At 52.2% G+C, this 17,482-nt stretch overlaps 2 protein-coding genes across 4 annotated transcripts; both read left to right on the forward strand.

The window, feature by feature from the left end:
* The first annotated feature begins 2,388 nt into the window (after window positions 1-2,388).
* On the forward strand, window positions 2,389-10,701 carry RBM42 (RNA binding motif protein 42). Of its 3 annotated transcripts, none has more exons than XM_031038592.2 (10): window positions 2,389-2,621; window positions 2,838-2,982; window positions 4,480-4,564; window positions 4,673-4,747; window positions 6,331-6,396; window positions 6,476-6,651; window positions 7,061-7,393; window positions 7,703-7,820; window positions 10,167-10,361; window positions 10,454-10,701. In XM_031038592.2, exons 1-10 carry the CDS (start codon window positions 2,494-2,496, stop codon window positions 10,564-10,566), a joined length of 1,434 nt encoding a protein of 477 aa, XP_030894452.1. In that variant the 5' UTR covers window positions 2,389-2,493; the 3' UTR covers window positions 10,567-10,701. The 3 variants fall into 3 exon arrangements, with proteins under 3 accessions (XP_030894452.1, XP_081662875.1, XP_030894454.1); XM_081806749.1 differs by having other exon boundaries at window positions 6,497-6,651; XM_031038594.2 differs by lacking the exon at window positions 6,331-6,396 and having other exon boundaries at window positions 2,390-2,621; window positions 6,497-6,651.
* A 4,212-nt stretch (window positions 10,702-14,913) lies between these two features.
* Window positions 14,914-17,333, forward strand: ETV2 (ETS variant transcription factor 2). The gene is made up of 6 exons (XM_081807893.1): window positions 14,914-14,983; window positions 15,079-15,212; window positions 15,462-15,521; window positions 15,712-16,249; window positions 16,758-16,870; window positions 17,115-17,333. The coding sequence occupies exons 1-6, from the start codon at window positions 14,914-14,916 to the stop codon at window positions 17,313-17,315; spliced, it is 1,116 nt and encodes a 371-aa protein (XP_081664019.1). The 3' UTR covers window positions 17,316-17,333.
* Window positions 17,334-17,482: the final 149 nt, after the last annotated feature.

The following is a 17,482-nucleotide window of genomic DNA, read 5'->3' on the forward strand; positions in this document are numbered from 1 at the left end:
CTTTGAGATAGTTGAGAAGAGAATAAGGTAAAAGGGACAGGGATGGAAGCTAAACATCTGAATATACACTGTTTCATACTTTGCACTGTGGAACCATCTAATTTTTCATAATTTAAAAAAGTGAGAAAAATCCCTAAAAATTGAAAACAAACAAACGAACCTAACTATATCAAGTTGGTGGCACAACTGATTCAGATAAGAAGTATTCCAGGTTAGGTTAAAATAGTACTTTCAAGGCGCCTGGGTGGCTCAGTCGGTTAAGCATCTGCCTTCAGCTCAGGTCATGATCCTGGGGTCCTGGGATTGAGTCCCACATTGGGCTCCCTGCTCAGCGGGAAGTCTGCTTTTCCCTCTCCCTCTGCTGCTCTCTCTCTCTCCCTGCCAAATAAATAAACAAAATCCTTAAAAATAAAGTAAATAAAATAGTACTTTCACTTGATGCCTCCAGTGGTACATGCATCCTAAGGGAAAAAGAACTGCAATACAATCTTAAACTGCATGTATTAGTCTTGTTTGTAGTAACACTGGTTTTTATTTTGATAAAAATATAGAGTTTACATTTTTGAGACCTACATTATATATTGTAGGAGGGGGGAGAGGGCAGTGAGGAACAAATGAAACAATATAATCAGTTAAACCCAAAATGTAAGATATCCTATAGGACAACTGGTCCGGTTTCTTCAACAAATAGAAGGCAAAAAAGGTGGGGATGAGGGGGAAAAGAAGGAAAGGGAGGGAGGAAGGAAGGAAGAAAAAGTCGGGGGAGGGAAATTTATAGATTAAAAAAGACTGAAGATTTTAAATGCTGGAACAATTTCGGCAACAAAATAACTAAAGTAGTATTGAATTATAACCCAAAGTATAAAATATCCGTGAGTCCATCCTGACAAAAATGATATAATAAAGAGCCCAAGGCAGATGCTTAACCAACTTAGCCACCCAGGCACCCCAAAAGCCAGTATTTTAACAAAGCATTCATTACTGCTGATTTAGACCTGGGACTTCAAGAAACCAAGACAGCCAGTAAAAGTAAGTTTTGACGGGAAAAAAAAAAGACCCACCAACCAAATGCAACGTGCATACCTTATTTGTAGCCTGATTTTATACAAAGACATTTTGAGGCAGAGAAATTTTAACAGTCTGGATGTTAGACGATACTAAGAAATAAATATTCTTTTTTTCTTTTCGCTTTTTATTTGTTTTTGTTTTTGTGGTGCCGAACCCGGAAACGAAGCAGAAATTAATTTTCTTGGGTATGAAAATGCTCTTTTCTCTTAAATAGTCCTTATCTGTTAGAGATCTATCATGAAGCATTTATGGGTGAATTTATTAATGTCTGGAATTTGCTTTAATATACTCCAGGAAATAATAATAGTAATAATAATAATGAGAGGTATAGGTGAAACAAAAAGGGTAGAATATTAGTAATTGCTGAGAGGTACCTGGAGGTTTGTTACATTCTTTTCTAATGTTGTGTATTTTATTTATTTTTCTTTTTTAAGATTTTATTTGACAGAGAGAGTGCAGGCGAGCACAAGCAGGGGGAGCAGCAGGCAGAGGGAGCAGCAGGCAGAGGGAGAGGGAGAAGTCGGCTCTCCGCTGAGCAGGGAGCAGATGGGGAGCTCGATCCCAGGACCCTGGGATCACGACCTGAGCCGAAGGCAAAGGCTTAACCCACTGAGCCACCCAGGCGCCCCTAGTGTTGTGTATTTTAAATATTCGTAATAAAACACACTGAAGACTACAAAAAGGATCAGCTGTGTCCCAAGAAAGGACACAGCGACCAAACCTACACACACGTGACTATGAGGTGACGCATTTTACCACTCTCTCGGCCTTTACACGAACTATTCTTCCCACCCAGAACATCTCCATTTTCATCTAGCAAATCTTCAGACCTCACCTTCCCCAGAAAGCCTGGGTCAGGTGCCCCCTCTGCGCTTCCCACATCCTGACCCTTGTCTTCCCGGAAGTCGCTGTCCGGTAGTGTGTCTCTACCGACTCCAAGGCCACGGCATTCACCACTCTCTAGCCTCGCCCAGCCCCGGGCTGATGTGGACCTCAGTGGGCTTTAACACTTCCGGAAGGAGCCTCAGTGGCACAGGCGGAGCCTCCGAACTTTTCTGAGCTCTCAAAAGTCCAGTTTTCTCTTTAGGGACCGGGCCAACGACTTTACAGCGCTCTCATCAGCCCTTATTCCTCCAATGAAGGCGTGGCCGCCTCACTTAGCTGCACGTACTTAGAACCAGGCTCCTCATTGGTTCCTTTTTCCGACACTCTGATTGGTCTATATTCTTCCTCGGGGTGGGCCCTCCAGGTGTGGCCAGATTCTCATTGGCCTCGCTCCGTATGATGTCATGGACCAGCGCCCGTCGCTTTCACTGATACGTCATTCACGGGCGCCAACCCCGACAAGATTAGAGAGTAGACCGCGGAACTGGCCGAGGCCGCTGAGCCGAGGCGGTGGAAGTGGCGACAGCGACGGCAGCAGCGATGGCCGGGGCGGGGCCAGCCCCGGGACTCCCGGGTGCAGGAGGACCTGTGGTTCCGGGCCCTGGCGCCGGCATGCCGGGCAAGAGCGGGGAGGAACGCTTAAAGGAGATGGAGGCGGAGATGGCATTGTAAGGCCCGCAATAAAAAGCCGTCCCAGAGTCAGAGCCACCGAGCCCTGGAGTCTCCAGGCCGAAATTAGCCCGACGCGGCTCTGTCATGGGGAAATGGGACTTTTGGGATTGTGGGGGTGGGAGTAAGAAGGGGTGAAGGCGCTATCGCAGTATACCCAGCGTTTCAGAATTAATGCGAGGTCCTGAGCTGTGGTGTCGGTTTTGCCTCCTTAGGTTTGAGCAGGAAGTTCTGGGGGCTCCGGTAACCGGCATCCCAACTGCTGTGCCTGCGGTGCCCACGGTCCCCACGGTAGAAGCGATGCAGGTTCCAGCAGCTCCTGTGATCCGCCCAATTATCGCAACCAACACTTACCAGCAGGTACGGCTGAGCTAAGGCATATAAATAAGAGAGCACAGTGCCTTGAAAGCAGTGTTTGTATACAGAGAGTTATTGACATGTTGACTTATCGATTAGCATGACAAATGTTTTATGTGTCAGGCACTGAGAACACAGTAACGACTAAGCAAACAATATTTCTGCCCTTTGGGAGCTTATATTCTAGAGCATGTTGTCTGGTAGAACTTTCTGTAATGGTAAAGATATTCTGTATCTATTTAAAATTTACATTTAAGTTAAATAGTTCCTCAATCTCATTAGTCACATTGACCTGCTTAATAGTAAGCTATGTATGACTAGTGGAGAGAGACTACTAAAAGGAAAAGAAGTAAATGAAACTTGTTTATTCTGTCAGTAATCATTGGGTGCCTTCTATGCATTAGGCACTATTCTAGGCATTAAGCACATAACAATATAGAGAAATATAATATAGAGAAAAACAATCGCTACCTTTCTGGGGTTTACATTTTACTGGGGAAAGACAGGTCAAACTAAAGTAAGAAAGGCAGAGGTTTATCAGCGTGGTCAGGGAAAGCCTTTCTGAGGAGGTGGCAGTTAAGCAAAGATATAAAGGACATGATGGAGGGAACCATGGAGATATCTAGGGGAAGAGCATTCCCATCAGAGAGAACTGCCAGTGCAAGAGCCACGACACAGGTGCATACCTGACATGTTCAAGGAACAGCAGAGAGAACAGTGTGGCTAGAGTAGAGCGTGCAAGAGGGAGAGTGGGAGATGAGGACAGAGAGGTGATAGAGACCAGACCTGATAGTGCCTTGTGGGCCACCATAAACACCTTGGTTTTTACTCTGAGATGGGATGTTGCTGAAGGATTTTTTTTTTTTTTTTTAAAGATTTTATCTATTTATCTGAGAGAGAGAGAGAATGAGAGAGAGCACATGAGAGGGGGGAGGGCCAGAGGGAGAAGCAGGCTCCCCGCTGAGCAGGGAGCCCGATGCGGGACTCGATCCAGAGACTCCAGGATCATGACCCGAGCCGAAGGCAGTCGCCTAACCAACTGAGCCACCCAGGCGCCCTTGAGCAGAGCGGTAATATGGTCCAACTTAGATATTAACTAACTATGGCTGTGTTTGGAGAACAGACTGAAGGGGGCTAAGGCAGAGTCAAGGAGACTGAAGAAGAGGCTACCATAATCATCTAGGCAAGAGTTAATGATGGCTTGGACCAGGGTGGAGGCATGGGAGATGAGAAGGACAGGCAGGACATAACTTCAGATAGTGTTAAATGCATTGAGGAAGATGAAATAGGATAACAAGAAAAGTTGCTACTGGGAGGGGCTAAGGACAGCTTTCACTAGTATGATCCCAAAAGCCTCCCTGAAAAGTGACATTTTAACTTAGACTTAAGGTTGACAGATAGCCAGCCCCACACAGAATGCAAAGAATGAAACCCTTGGCCTCCCAGGGTAAGCCAGCCAGGGCACCTTGGGGGCACTCACCCCAATTTCCTCCCCAACAGGTCCAACAGACTCTGGAGGCCCGGGCAGCTGCTGCAGCCACAGTGGTTCCTCCCATGGTGGGTGGCCCTCCTTTTGTGGGTCCAGGTAAGCAAGGAGTGGTGGAGGAGAGGGAGCCAGGGGATCAGGCAGGGTGATAAAAAGGGATGCCTGGGACGCTCCTCCCACCATCCTTGTCTCTTCCCATTCCAACAGTTGGCTTTGGCCCTGGTGATCGGAGTCACCTGGACAGTCCAGAGGCTCGAGAAGCTATGTTCCTGCGTCGAGCAGGTAGGTCTGGGCCGGGAACCCCACATTTGACCAAGCACTCTTGTTTTGACTACTGCAGCATCTTGCCGACATCATTGCGCTAACTCAGCCACTTCATTTCATCCCCGCTCTGACATTACCATCTTTCTAAAGCACAAACCTCATCATATACTTGTCAGTTTGGCCTTAGTAAGGCTTCACTTATCATTGCAAACCAACCCCCTTATCATTACTCCTAATCCCTACTCTTTGCTGTGTTTCTCCATAGCACTTAATGCCTTGTAACAAGCTATACAGTTTACTCATTATGGTTATCACCTTTTATTTCCTCTAAAATACAAGCTCCATGAGGGACAAAAGTCTTGGTGCCTGCCACATTGTAAGCATTATGTACTATCTGTTGATGGGATAAATAAACCATCAAATAAGCACCAAGCTCCTCATCTGGCAGTCAAGACCCTACATCACCTGGCCCCTTACAGAGAGATCCCCCATATACTCCTCAGGAGCCCTAAGCATTACTAGAATATGCCCACAGTGTTCTTGTTGACCTCCCTTTTCTCCCCTGCTCACTGTCACCCAACTGTAATCTTCCAAAGCCTATTAACTAAATCAGAATCAAGTTAACTAAGATCTGTCCTCTCCACAGGTCATTCTTACTTTTTGTTGTCAAGGTGACCTTTATACACACGGTCAATTTTTGTGACACTACTTCCTTATATGTATGAAAAGAATACATGTTCTGTAAAGTTCTGGTACAATCTCTATTAGATCAAACTTGCTGATTGTGTTACTTAATTCCTGTTATACGTTTTTTATCTGATGTCTGAGAAATCTCAACATCTTTTATTCTTTAGTATGGTCTTGATCAAAATGCACATCTGACCTGGTCACACTGCCCAGCTTCCAGCCCTGCTGTGGCTCCCTGCTGTCCTCAGGAGGACATCCATGGTCCAGCCAACAATGCTATGCTTGGATGCCTACTGACCTTTTGACCATTCTCTTATGATGCTCTCCAAATTTCAACTTCTGCTATTAAAATTATACTAAACTGAACTGGGAAAAAATTTTATTTGTAAATGTGCCCCTTGCCAGTTGTCTTTCTAGTCACCCTTTGCCTGACCAAAGGCAGTTGGGTCTTTATTATCCTTTAGGTTTCAGCTCACAGGTCTGTTTCTCCAGGAAGCCTCTAGCCACCCTGGCTAGGTCAGAGGGCTCCTTTGGGCTCCCCCCACTCCCCAGGCTTCCCCCTCCTAGTTCCAATCACCCTACCTGGGCTTTACCCCATCCTGGCCCTGATCACTCTGGGCTGTCACTCTCTGATGATGGGTCTGTTCCCTCCTGTCCGGGACCAGGAGCTCCCTGAGAGCCTTGGGTCTTTCAGTGTGTCCCTAGTATTGTCCAGGAAAGGGACAGACCCAGAGGAGATGCTCAGTGGTAAATTTTTGCTGAATGAACAAATGGAAAGACTCTGTATCTCCCAGAAGGTTCCCCAGACTCTTCTCCAGGATCTCTTGGATGCTGAGAGTACCCACACACACACACACCTCACCTCAAGTGCCCCGGTCCCCCATGACACACACCCCCATCTCTCTCTCCCACAGCTGTGGCCCCCCAGAGGGCCCCTATCCTGCGTCCGGCCTTCGTCCCCCACGTGCTACAGAGAGCAGGTGAGGGGGCCAGGGTCATCATCTCTGCCACATAACTTCCCCCCTAAGCCCTCCAACTCCCCCACTAACACCCTGACAGATTCTGCTCTTTCTTCTGCAGCAGGTGGTCCCCGCCCTATGGCCCTGCGGCCCCCTCACCAGGCCCTTGTGGGCCCCCCTCTGCCTGGCCCCCCCGGACCACCTATGATGCTGCCACCGATGGCTCGGGCCCCAGGGCCCCCCCTGGGCTCCATGGCTGCCCTGAGACCTCCCCTGGTAAGTGTGGACAGGGAGCTCATGGACAGAGGTGTGAAGGGTGGGGAGATGCTCAATCCTGGCTTGATGGGCCATGTCTAAGTCTGCCTTCTCACTCTCGGACTCTGTCTCAGTCTCTATTTCTTTTTGTGCCTAATCTGTTTTTGTTTCTTTTTGTGAGGAAAGTAGAGAGAGAAACACAGGCCGTGGGTTGTTTCTGTCCCTGTATCTCTATTTTTCTTTTGATTGTCCCTCTCTATTTTTCTGTCCTGGTATCTTTGTCCCTGTGTCTGTCTCTGACCAGAGACTCCTTTCTCTGTCTAGGTGTCTCGTCTGTTCTCTGGCCTCAGGCCCTTGCTTTGTTGTACAGGATGAGAGTAAGGTCTGAGCCTCTGAAAGGGCGCTCTTCTTTGTCTCCCCTTGCCCACAGGAGGAGCCAGCAACACCTCGAGAGCTGGGGCTGGGCCTGGGGTTGGGCCTGAAAGAGAAGGAAGAGGCAGTGGTGGCGGCAGCAGCCGGGCTGGAGGAGGCTAGCGCAGCGGTGGCTGTTGGGGCAGGAGGTGCCCCCACTGGCCCTGCGGTCATTGGGCCCAGCCTGCCATTGGCCCTGGCCATGCCTTTGCCTGAGCCTGAACCCCTGCCCCTCCCACTGGAAGTTGTACGAGGCCTACTGCCCCCACTGCGCATTCCTGAGCTCCTGTCCCTGCGTCCACGACCCCGGCCCCCACGGCCTGAGCCACCCCCTGGCCTCATGGCTCTTGAGGTAAGCAGGGAGCATAGCAGTCGGGGAGAAGGCAGGTAGAAAGGGCGGGGAGGGCAGACAAGAACGCATGGCCTTCCACATCCAGAAACACATGTAGCCCTCTACTGATGGAGGGAGGAGGGACCCAGGAAATTGGAGGGGCTGGGAGGACATGGGAGAGAAGGAGGCAGACACAGGTACCTCACATTCAGAAGTACATCCAGTTCTTTAATTATGGAAGCAGGAGAGTGAGGGGCATAGGCAGGTGGGGGAGCCTGAAAGGGACACATGGGTCCAAGCCCTTTGCCCCCCATCCCCCTTCCTCTACAGGTCCCAGAGCCCTTGGGTGAGGACAAAAAGAAAGGAAAGCCAGAGAAATTGAAACGGTGCATTCGCACAGCAGCTGGGAGCAGCTGGGAGGACCCCAGCCTGCTGGAGTGGGATGCAGGTAAGGGGGCCCAAGTGCAGGGCCAGGCATTGCTCAGTCAAGGACGCACCAAGGTCTCCTCCTTGGGGCAGACACAGGGAAGGTAAACCAGGTCACTCCACAACTGCCGCCTCTCTATAGGGCAGGCCCTGTTATTTGCCTACATGGTGGAGGGCTAGACTATGGCTCTGAGGGGCAGGCCCTCACCTAACCACTGAACAGAATGTGGTAGAGGCAATTGGCACCTAGGACTTTCTGAACTCTGTTTTATTCATGAGAGGCCTGGCTTGCTAAAGGTAAAAGAGCATTTTTTTTCTCTCAGCTTCTTATGAAAAATTTTAAATACTGGGGGCGCCTGGGTGGCTCTGTCAGTTAAGCATCTGCCTTTGGCTCAGGTCATGATCCCAGGGTCCTGGGATCCAGCCCCATATCGGGCTCTCTGCTCAGTGGGGTGTCGACTTCTCCCTCTCCCTCTGCCTGCCACTCCCCCTGCTTGTGTGTGGTGTGCTCTTTCTCTGTCAAATAAATAAATATAATCTTAAAAAAAATTTTTTTAACACTGAATTGCACAGAGAACAGCCATGTATATCCAGCACCTAGATTCAGCAATTGACATTTTGCTGTATTCACTTTATCCTTCTATGTGTATGTATGGTTTTTCTGGATTTTGCTCAGTCATTTGGAGCAAGTTATAAATGAAGTTATCACTTCCCTCCTAAATACCTCCGCATTCATCTCCTAAGAAAAGTGACGGTCTAGGGGCACCTGGGTGGCTCAGTCGTTAAGCGTCTGCCTTCAGCTCAGGTCATGATCCCAGGGTCCTGGGATCGAGCCCCGCATCGGGCTCCCTGCTCGGCGGGAAGCCTGCTTCTCCCTCTCCCACTCCGCCTGCTTGTGTTCCCTCTCTCGCTGTGTCTCTCTCTGTCAAATAAATAAATAAAATCTTAAAAAAAAAAAAAAAAGAAAAAGAAAAGTGACAGTCTCTTTTATATCATAATATCATTAACATTCCTAAGAAAATGAATGGTCATTCTATGGTATCTCATATTCCCTTTATGTTTAAGTTTTCCCAGTTGTCCCTAAACCATCTGTTACAGCCATCTTTTCCTGTGAATCAGGATGCATGCAGTTTTCAGTCTTTAGATTATCTTTTTTTTTTTTTAAGATTTTATTTATTTATGTGAGAGAGAGCATGAGATGGGGGAGGGTCAGAGGGAGAAGCAGACTCCCCACCGAGCAGGGAGCCCAATGCGGGACTCGATCCCGGGACTCCAGGATCATGACCTGAGCCAAAGGCAGTCGCTTAACCAACTGAGCCACCCAGGTGCCCTCTAGATTATCTTTTAATAAGAATGGTCTCCCTCCTACCGCTTTGTCTTGTGTATAACAGTTTTTTGAAGTGTCCAGCCCAGTTGTTTTGTAGAAGACCCCTCCCTCTGAGTTTACCAGACCATTTCCTCTGAGGGCGGTCTAACTTGTTCCGGGAGAGTGTCGTTAATCACCACAGAAGCTGTGGGGCAGCCACAGTGCTGGCTGAGGAAGCAGACCTGACGTCTACCTGCCCCAAGCCAGGGCATGGCAGTGTCAGCCTAGATGTGGTCAGTGCAGGCTGTAGACCCTAGTTCTGTGACCTTGGGCAAGTCGCTTAGCCTTTCTATCCTCCTTTCCTCACTCCAGCAAGGGGATAATAATAGCATGTGCCTTGTCAGGGAAGGGATGCTTTGGGCTTGAGTGTGTTTGGTCTGGCTCAGGCCCAGCCCGGGGGATATGCTCGGGAATGGCAGCTGAGGTCAGCCTTGGAGAGGGATCAGACAGCGTGTTCATGTTTCGGGGAATTAGGGTGGGCTTTGCAGAGAAAGCAAACGGGTGTTAGGAGCTTTGGGGATATCCATGGGGAGCTGTCCAGGAGACCAAGGGATGCGAGGGGCTCAGAGGAGAGGCCAGGGCTAGGACAGAGGAGCCTTCATTATGGCAATGGGCGAGATGGCCCTGGGGTGCGGAAAGGCAGTGCAGGTAGTTAAAAGTGAAGACTCTGGAGCCAGGTGCCTAAGTTCTTGTCCTAGCTCGGCCACTACCTGGTTGAGTAACTTCGGGCAGGTAACATGACTTCTCTGTGCCTTGGGGTAAAAGGGCCATTGGGAGTTCCAGATGTGTTAAAACCTCGCGAGTACTTAGCCAAGAGCCTAGCACAGGGTAAATACCATACAGATGTTGGCTGTTATTATGGAGAGGGCCCCAGCCTGAGACTGCTGGGGATACAGAGGGAGGAGGGTTTGGGGGATGCCTCCAGAGCAGGGGGGCTATTTAAATAAGGCAGACACAGGGCCAGACTTCTATATCTTCTGACCTCCTCTTTCCCAACCCCAGATGACTTCCGGATCTTCTGTGGGGATTTGGGCAATGAAGTAAATGATGACATCTTGGCACGCGCCTTCAGCCGCTTCCCATCCTTCCTTAAGGCTAAGGTGATCCGAGACAAGCGCACAGGCAAGACCAAGGGCTATGGCTTTGTCAGCTTTAAGGACCCCAGTGACTACGTGCGCGCCATGCGTGAGATGAACGGTGGGTAAGGCCTCTCTCAGGGACCGTGGGTGTGACCAGCATCAGGCCTAAGTCTGACCTCTAGTCTGACCTTGAACCCTCCATTCCCACAGGGAAGTATGTGGGCTCACGCCCCATCAAGCTGCGCAAGAGTATGTGGAAGGACCGGAACCTGGATGTGGTACGCAAGAAGCAGAAGGAGAAGAAGAAACTGGGCCTGAGATAGGGTCTGTGGCCAGGCACCCGCTCCCTCCTGGCCGGGCGCTGGCTCTTCTCCCAGATCTTTGGAAGATCCCCAACTATCCACCCACCCACCTTCCCCAAATCCAGTTTCAATAAATTTACGTTATTTCCGTCCCTGGCTGGGCTTGGAAGCACTCTTTGGGGAGCAGGGCTTGACATCCCCCAATCTGGGAATAGTAAATAGTGTGGGGCTTTAAAAGTTTACCTAGACAAACATGCAGATGGGCATTTTTCCATCCCTACTGTGCGCCCATCACATCTTCCTGAAGCCTCTTTTACGTGCATGCTGAGTGCAGCCCATTCCACAGAGGAGAAAGCAGAGGCTATAGCTAGGCCAAAACCTAGCCGAGACTCAGTCCAGTTATCTTCTGACTCCAGCCTGTATTCTCAGTACCAAGGTAGGGAGTCTTCTGGGCCCTGCCCTTCTGGAGGTCACAGCTTTCCAGGCTTTCATCCATGCAGCAAAGTCACCAAAGGCCTCACCAGTGCTGGGGGCATGGTGACTGAAATAGTCCTGGATTCTGTTCCCTCAGAGCTCATGGTCCAGTGGCGGCAGATAGGCCCGTTGCCACACGGAGTGGTCAGAGTTGGGATGCGGAGCCCAGGGTGCTGACCTGGGAATCGGGGAGGGCTTCCTGAAGGAACTGGCCACTTCTGAGTCTGTCTCATGCTCTTCCTGTTATTCTCTCCCAGTCTCTGCAGTTCTCACCCTCTGCATCTCTGAGACTGTTTCCCAGTTTCTTCACTCTGCCAAACCCCAGCCGCATTCTCTTGCCTTATGTCTGTGTGGACTCCCTCGAGTGCTTCTCTGTGTCTGTTTCCTTGTGAGTGTCTCTGTGAGTGCCCCTCTGTTTCTTGTCTCTGAGTCTCTATTCTCTCTCTGCATCTATGGATCTCTCCCGCCTCTCTTTTCCCAGCCCTAAGCTTGACACTGCCTGTCTGAAGAAGTGTCCAAGCAGGATCTTGAACACTACACTAAGAGCTTAGACTTTACCCTGAAGGCAGCAGTAAGCCCTGAGAAGCTGGAACCAAGTTCAAACAGGGGATTGGCATCAGATTTGCACTTTAGAAAGAGCCCTGACACGGCCATGCTGTGGACTAGAGGCCTGAAGGAGGCAGGGGCAGGTACCAAGCAGAGGAGAGAGACTGCGTGGTTCAAGCGTGGGGAGGGGATGAGGGTCTCCCAGGGCAGAGCCAGCAGAACCCTGGGTTGAGAGGGGGCATGGGAGGAAGAAGGAAACAATGCCAAGACCTCTCTGGGAAGCTGGTCGCCCGGGAGAGGTGTCAAATTTCCTCTGTTCCCGCCTTCCTCCCTTACTGCTCCCTCTCTGACGTCACATTTTCCAGTCTGGTTAGAAGGGTGAGGGCCTCCCTCCCTCACAGGAAGTGCCCTTCAGCCCCCTGCCACCCGGGCTAGACTACCCAGCCCCAAGACCCTCAATCCCTACCCCCACATCACTAGCCCTTCCTGCTCTGAACCCCCCCTGCTCACTTCAGTCACAGGACAAGGGAGGAGATGGGAAGAGGGAATGATTGCAGGAAGGAACCTTTTGTTTGTTTTAATTTAAATTCAATTAATTAACATATAATATATTATTGGTTTCAGAGGTAGAGGTCAGTGATTCATCAGTCTTATATAACACCCAGGGCTCATTACATCATGTGCCCTTCTTAATGTCTATCACTCAGTTACCCCATCCCTCCAACCCCCCTCCACTCCAGCAACCCTTCAGTTTGTTTCCTATGATTAAGAGTCTCTTACAGTTTATCTCCGAAAGGAAGCTTTTAAATGTGTGCACTTAAGTCCTCCTGAGGAAAGGGAGAGAAAGCTCAACGGCGGGGTTGAGAGACGGATGGACAGAGATGAAGAGATGTAGCAAGCAGGAGATGGAGAGATGGGGAGGGAGACAAAGATGGAGAGGTGAGAACTGCAGGTGAAGGCAGTACAATGGGAAGGGACATGGGGAGAAAACCCAAAGAGAGAAATGGGGACGGAGAGATAAGGAAGTAGGGAGAGAGATGGGGAGGGTGACATGGCCTCACAAGGCCTCACTGGAGTCAGGCCTGGTGCAACAGAGACCCAGAGCCAGGGACACTAACTTGGGCAGAGAGCCATGGACAGACACACACACACAGGAGAAAGGCCAGCTTCAGGGAGAGGAGGCCTGGGGCCTGATGGGGATCAGCAGGACACCCTGCAGGCCCCTGGGTTGGATGGATGGTGGAGCAGTGATGCCTGGGGGCTCTTTGCTCCCCCAATGCTGAGGTCAATCCCAGCACTCCCCACTTGCCCACTCTGTGACCCATTAAGTGCCTCTCCCTCCTAAGGCCCAGTTTCCCTAATGTAACATGAACAGAAGAGCAGTGCCCACACCCCGTCCTCCCACCCCCAGAATGGCAGGTGGTTAATGGTCAGGCAGGGTGAATACTGGAAAATGCCCATATCAAAGAGGTTCTTTTTAATGGTAAATACTTACTAATACATACAGCAGGATGGGTACAACCACAGGCTCTAAGCCAAGCTACCTAGGTTTAGGGTTACCAGATTTAGGAAATAAAATTACAGGACAGGGGCACCTGGGTGGCTCAGTCAGTTAAGCATCAACTCTTGATTTTGGCTCAGGTCATGGTCTCAGGGTTGTGAGATCGAGCCCCCACTTGGGCTCTGTGCTCAGCGCTCAGCGGGGATTCTGCTTCTCTCTCCCCCTCTTCCTCTGCCCCTCCCCCTGCTCGCATTCTCTCTCTTTCTCTCTCCAATAAATAAACAAAACTTAAAAAAAAAAATACAGGAGACCTAGGTTATATTTGAAGTTTTGGATAAATAATTTTTTAGTATAATTATGTCCCAACTATTGCATGTATGTATATGTTACACGTATACAGGTGGGTTGGGTTTTTTGTTTTTTTTTTAAGATTTTATTTATTTATTTGAGAGAGAGAATGAGAGAGAGCACATGAGAGGGGGGAGGGTCAGAGGGAGAAGCAGACTCCCTGCTGAGCAGGGAGCCCGATGCAGGACTCGATCCCGGGACTCCAGGATCATGACCTGAGCGGAAGGCAGTCGCCCAACCAACTGAGCCACCCAGGCGCCCCTGGGTGGGTTGGGTTTTTTTTTGCTGAATCATTTGAAACAAGTAATACTTCACCCCTGAATATGTGTTCATTTCCTTATAGAGACATCTTTCAGACCATAATCATATCTCAGAAAATGAATAATTCTATACCTCATATTCAGTTCATGCTCAAATTTCCCCCATTTGTCTCAAACTATTACAGCATAGGATTCTGGAGATGAAGAGAAGTGAAAGGAAGTCCGCTTCAATTTCCCTTTTCATAAAACGAAGACTAGTACTTACCTCAGAAAAGGATTAAATGAAGGCCCCTGGTACAGTTGGTGGCATGCAGTGAGCCCTCAATAACTTAGCTATTAGAATTACTCTGGTTATTGTTTACATTGTTGATGTGTTATCATGATTGACACTCCTCAAAAGCAGCCCCAGAACGTCCTCAAAGCCCTCGAAGGGGATCCTGGGTCGGCCTCCCCCAACCATATTCCTCCACCCCGCCTCGCAGTCCCCCCACAGATTGTGACGTTGGCGGACCTGGGGTCTGGCCGGAAATCCCCCTTCCTGTTGCAGATAAGCCTGGCGCAGCCTAGCTGACCCCAGGCCCTCCCCCCTACCCCCCATGTCGTAGGATCAAGTCCCCAAGACGGAAAACCTGGCCACCCAACCCCCCCCCGCTCCACCCCCATCACCCCGTAAACACGCCTCCGCACCCCGGGTCTCTCACAGCCCGCCGTTCCCCAAGCTCCTGTCCCAAGTCCAAGCCACCCCTGCAGCAGGACAGTTGTAGCTATCAGGAGGCAGGCGGCCATCCCTGAGGGGTGGGGGTGGGCGGGGGGCGCTTGGCCCCGCCCCGGGCCCTGCAACTCGACCCGGCTGCGACCCCCGGCTCTGACGTCTCGGAAAATTCCCCCCTGCCCAGGCCCCCAGGGGAGGGGGTACATGGTATGAAATGGGGCTGAGACCCCTGGCCGGGGACAGAGAAACCCGCCAGAGGTGAGCCATGAACTGGGGACTGAATGTCTGGGGCCCTGGACTCCTGGGTCTGAGGGAGGAGAGGGCTGAGGTCCCTTACTCCTAGTCTGAGAAAAGGGACACGGGAGGCCAAGATTCCAGGGTCCTGGGGAAGGAGGGAGCAAAAGGCCCGGACTCCTGGGTCTGAGGGAAGCAAGAGCTGGGGCCCAGACTCCAGGGTCCCTAAGTGTCACCAGCTCACCCCTTACCCCCTTTTTTTCCCCTGTCCAGAACATTCACAAGGAGCATCCATGGACATCTGGAACTGGGATGAAGCGTCTCCACAGGAAGTGCCCCCAGGGAACAGGCTGTCAGGGCTGGGTAGGCTGCTGGGGCTGAGTCCTTGTGAGGGGAGGGTGCACAGATGGGGGCCTCCGCTGACCCCGACCCGGCCCTACCCGCCTCATTGCCTGCAGAAGGAGCTGAACTCGGCTTCTATTTCCCCGAACTGGCGCTCCCCGGGGACACGCTGATAGCGGAGACACGCTGGAAAGGTGACTGTGGGCTGGGACTCCTGGGAGCTGAGGAAGGTGAGAGGCTGGGCTCCTGGGTCTGAGGGAGGAAGGGGGCGTGCCTGGACTCCTGAGGCTGAAGGGGGAGAGGGCTGCTGGCTTGAAGTCCTGAGGTTGAAAGAGGACGAGGCCAGGGTCCTGAGTTCTAGGTGTGAGTGAGTAGGGGCTGGGGGCAATAACTCAGTCCCTGACAAATAAAGACTGCTGGGTGAGTGAGTGGTCGAGGGGGCGTCTCTAGTCATTGCTCACACCCTTCCCTAAACTCTGCTCGTTCTTATCCCTCACAGGGCTCCCACAGCCGGACTGGGGCTCCGCGTTACCGCACCCAGAAGCTCCATGGGGGGCGGGTGAGTGTGTGCGCAGAGGCGGGGTAAGGAGGGGACTAGGGTCCTCCACCGTAGCTAGAGGTTTAAACTCTTTGATCTTTGAGGGGAACGGGGCTAGGACGGGAACCCCTGTGTCCTCGAGATGGCATGGCCTAGATCCGGGAGCCCAGGGCGCCAGGGCTGAGAGCTTAGACTCCCAAGAACCCCTGAGGGGGCCGGGGACCGGGACACCTGTGCTCCCCTCACTTGGGGTCTGTTACTCCTCACAGAGCCCGCCCCTCAGGCTCTTCGGTGGTCGGGAGACTGGACAGACTTGGAGTGCACCGGCTCCGACCCTTGGAGCGGCGTCTTCCAGGCCCTGGGCCCCGCCCCTCCCGGCCTGGGCCCCGCCCCCTTAGCTGGTGCTGCGGGGGCCGCGGGCCAGAACTGTACCACCTCCGGGGGAGGGACCAACTCGTGGTCCTGCGCCCAGGCCGCCGCCAGCTCCACCAACTGGGACTGTTCTATTGGCCTCGACGGCCCCACCTACTGGGGCAAGGGCCTCCGCGGGGAGCCGAGCGCGGACTCTACCATTTCGTTGGGTGGGCCTGCGGGCTCAGACTATACCACCTCCTGGGTCTCGGGGCTGCAAACGGACTGCACCACCTCTTCAAAGGGGTACCAGACTTCAGATCTCACCACGTCCTCCGAACGAAGCCAGCATTCGGGCGGCGTAACCTTGGCTTGTTACCCCAAAAATAACCACCGAGGTGAGAAGTCCGCCCCACCAGACTCCAGTGAGGCGGGGTCTAGGCGCGTTAGGGCGGGACCCGGGAAATTGGCAGGGAAGGTGCGGGGCTTAGTTACCTAAGAGCCGGGGAAAGGCGGTGAGGGTGGGTCCTGAGGGAGAAGAGGACTGAGACACTGGTAGTCTAATAGGGAGCAGGAGACCAGAACCTAGGCTCCTGGATTAGGTGAGAGGAAAGAGGTGAGGGTCTGGATGCCTGGGTCACCAAGGTGTGGCAGCCAAACTCCTCTAAGTTTCCGAGATGGGGGCCTCGGCTGCGTGGCTTCCTGAGGCCGATTCTTGGGTTCCTTATATGGAGGGATCCGGACTCTTTGGGCCCCGAGGAGGAGGGGATCTGGACTTCTGGGCCCCGAGTTGGGAGGACCTGGACCCCTGGACCTTCGAAGCGAGGGAGCCCCGACAGCTGGGTCGTCGAAGGGACATGGTCTGGGGCTAGGAAGCCTGAGTGTTCACCTGTCTGCACTCTGCAGGTCCCATTCAGCTGTGGCAGTTCCTCCTGGAGCTGCTCCGAGACGGGGAGCGTAGCAACTGCATCCGCTGGACTGGCAACAGCCGCGAGTTCCAGCTGTGTGACCCCAGAGAGGTGGGGGAGCCTCCCAGGCGCGCCAAATCCCGCCCCGGTCTCCTCCCGTTCAATTTAGCCGGGCCATTCTGTTTGCCTAGTAGTTGGCTCCGCCCCCAGCTCGTACTCCTCTCAACCCCGCGGGGAGTCACCTGGACTAACTCGCGTCCAGATCGTACCCGAAACCGCACCCCCCGCCCCGCCCGTCAGTGGCCAAGCCCCGCTCCCTCCTGCCCTCTCAGACTAAGCCGGGCCTCTGTCCTAGGTGGCGCGGCTGTGGGGTGAGCGCAAGAGGAAACCCGGCATGAACTACGAGAAACTGAGCCGAGGCCTGCGCTACTACTACCGTCGCGACATCGTGCGCAAGAGCGGTGGGCGCAAGTACACGTACCGTTTCGGGGGCCGCGTGCCCGGCCTGGCCTATCCGGACTGCGCTGGGGGTGGACCGGGAGGAGCGACCCAATAAAAATATCCCATCAAACTAGTCGTGAGTGCTGCCTGCATCCTTCCCACGGATACTGAGTAAACCGAATAGGGACTCTAAGTGTGCACCACCACACTCACATCCCACCGCCACCCCCACCCCCCGCCTGTGTGACCCTAAGACACACCCAGACCCTTAGGGGACCTACT

The sequence above is a fragment of the Leptonychotes weddellii genome, chromosome 16 (genome assembly GCF_054177405.1).
Source record: "Leptonychotes weddellii isolate Sample4059 chromosome 16, ASM5417740v2, whole genome shotgun sequence".
Classification (NCBI taxonomy): Eukaryota; Metazoa; Chordata; class Mammalia; order Carnivora; family Phocidae; genus Leptonychotes; species Leptonychotes weddellii.

What these genes read in the sequence shown, in the direction of transcription:
- RBM42 (XM_031038592.2), top strand. Translation starts at nt 2,494, where the DNA reads ATGGCCGGGGCGGGGCCAGCCCCGGGACTCCCGGGTGCAGGAGGACCT. An exon ending in ATGGAGGCGGAGATGGCATT is followed by an intron (nt 2,622 to 2,837) that starts GTAAGGCCCGCA and finishes TTGCCTCCTTAG; the next exon opens with GTTTGAGCAGGAAGTTCTGG. An exon ending in CTGGCCTCATGGCTCTTGAG is followed by an intron (nt 7,394 to 7,702) that starts GTAAGCAGGGAG and finishes CTTCCTCTACAG; the next exon opens with GTCCCAGAGCCCTTGGGTGA.
- ETV2 (XM_081807893.1), top strand. Translation starts at nt 14,914, where the DNA reads ATGGACATCTGGAACTGGGATGAAGCGTCTCCACAGGAAGTGCCCCCA. An exon ending in GAACAGGCTGTCAGGGCTGG is followed by an intron (nt 14,984 to 15,078) that starts GTAGGCTGCTGG and finishes CATTGCCTGCAG; the next exon opens with AAGGAGCTGAACTCGGCTTC. An exon ending in AGCTGTGTGACCCCAGAGAG is followed by an intron (nt 16,871 to 17,114) that starts GTGGGGGAGCCT and finishes CCTCTGTCCTAG; the next exon opens with GTGGCGCGGCTGTGGGGTGA.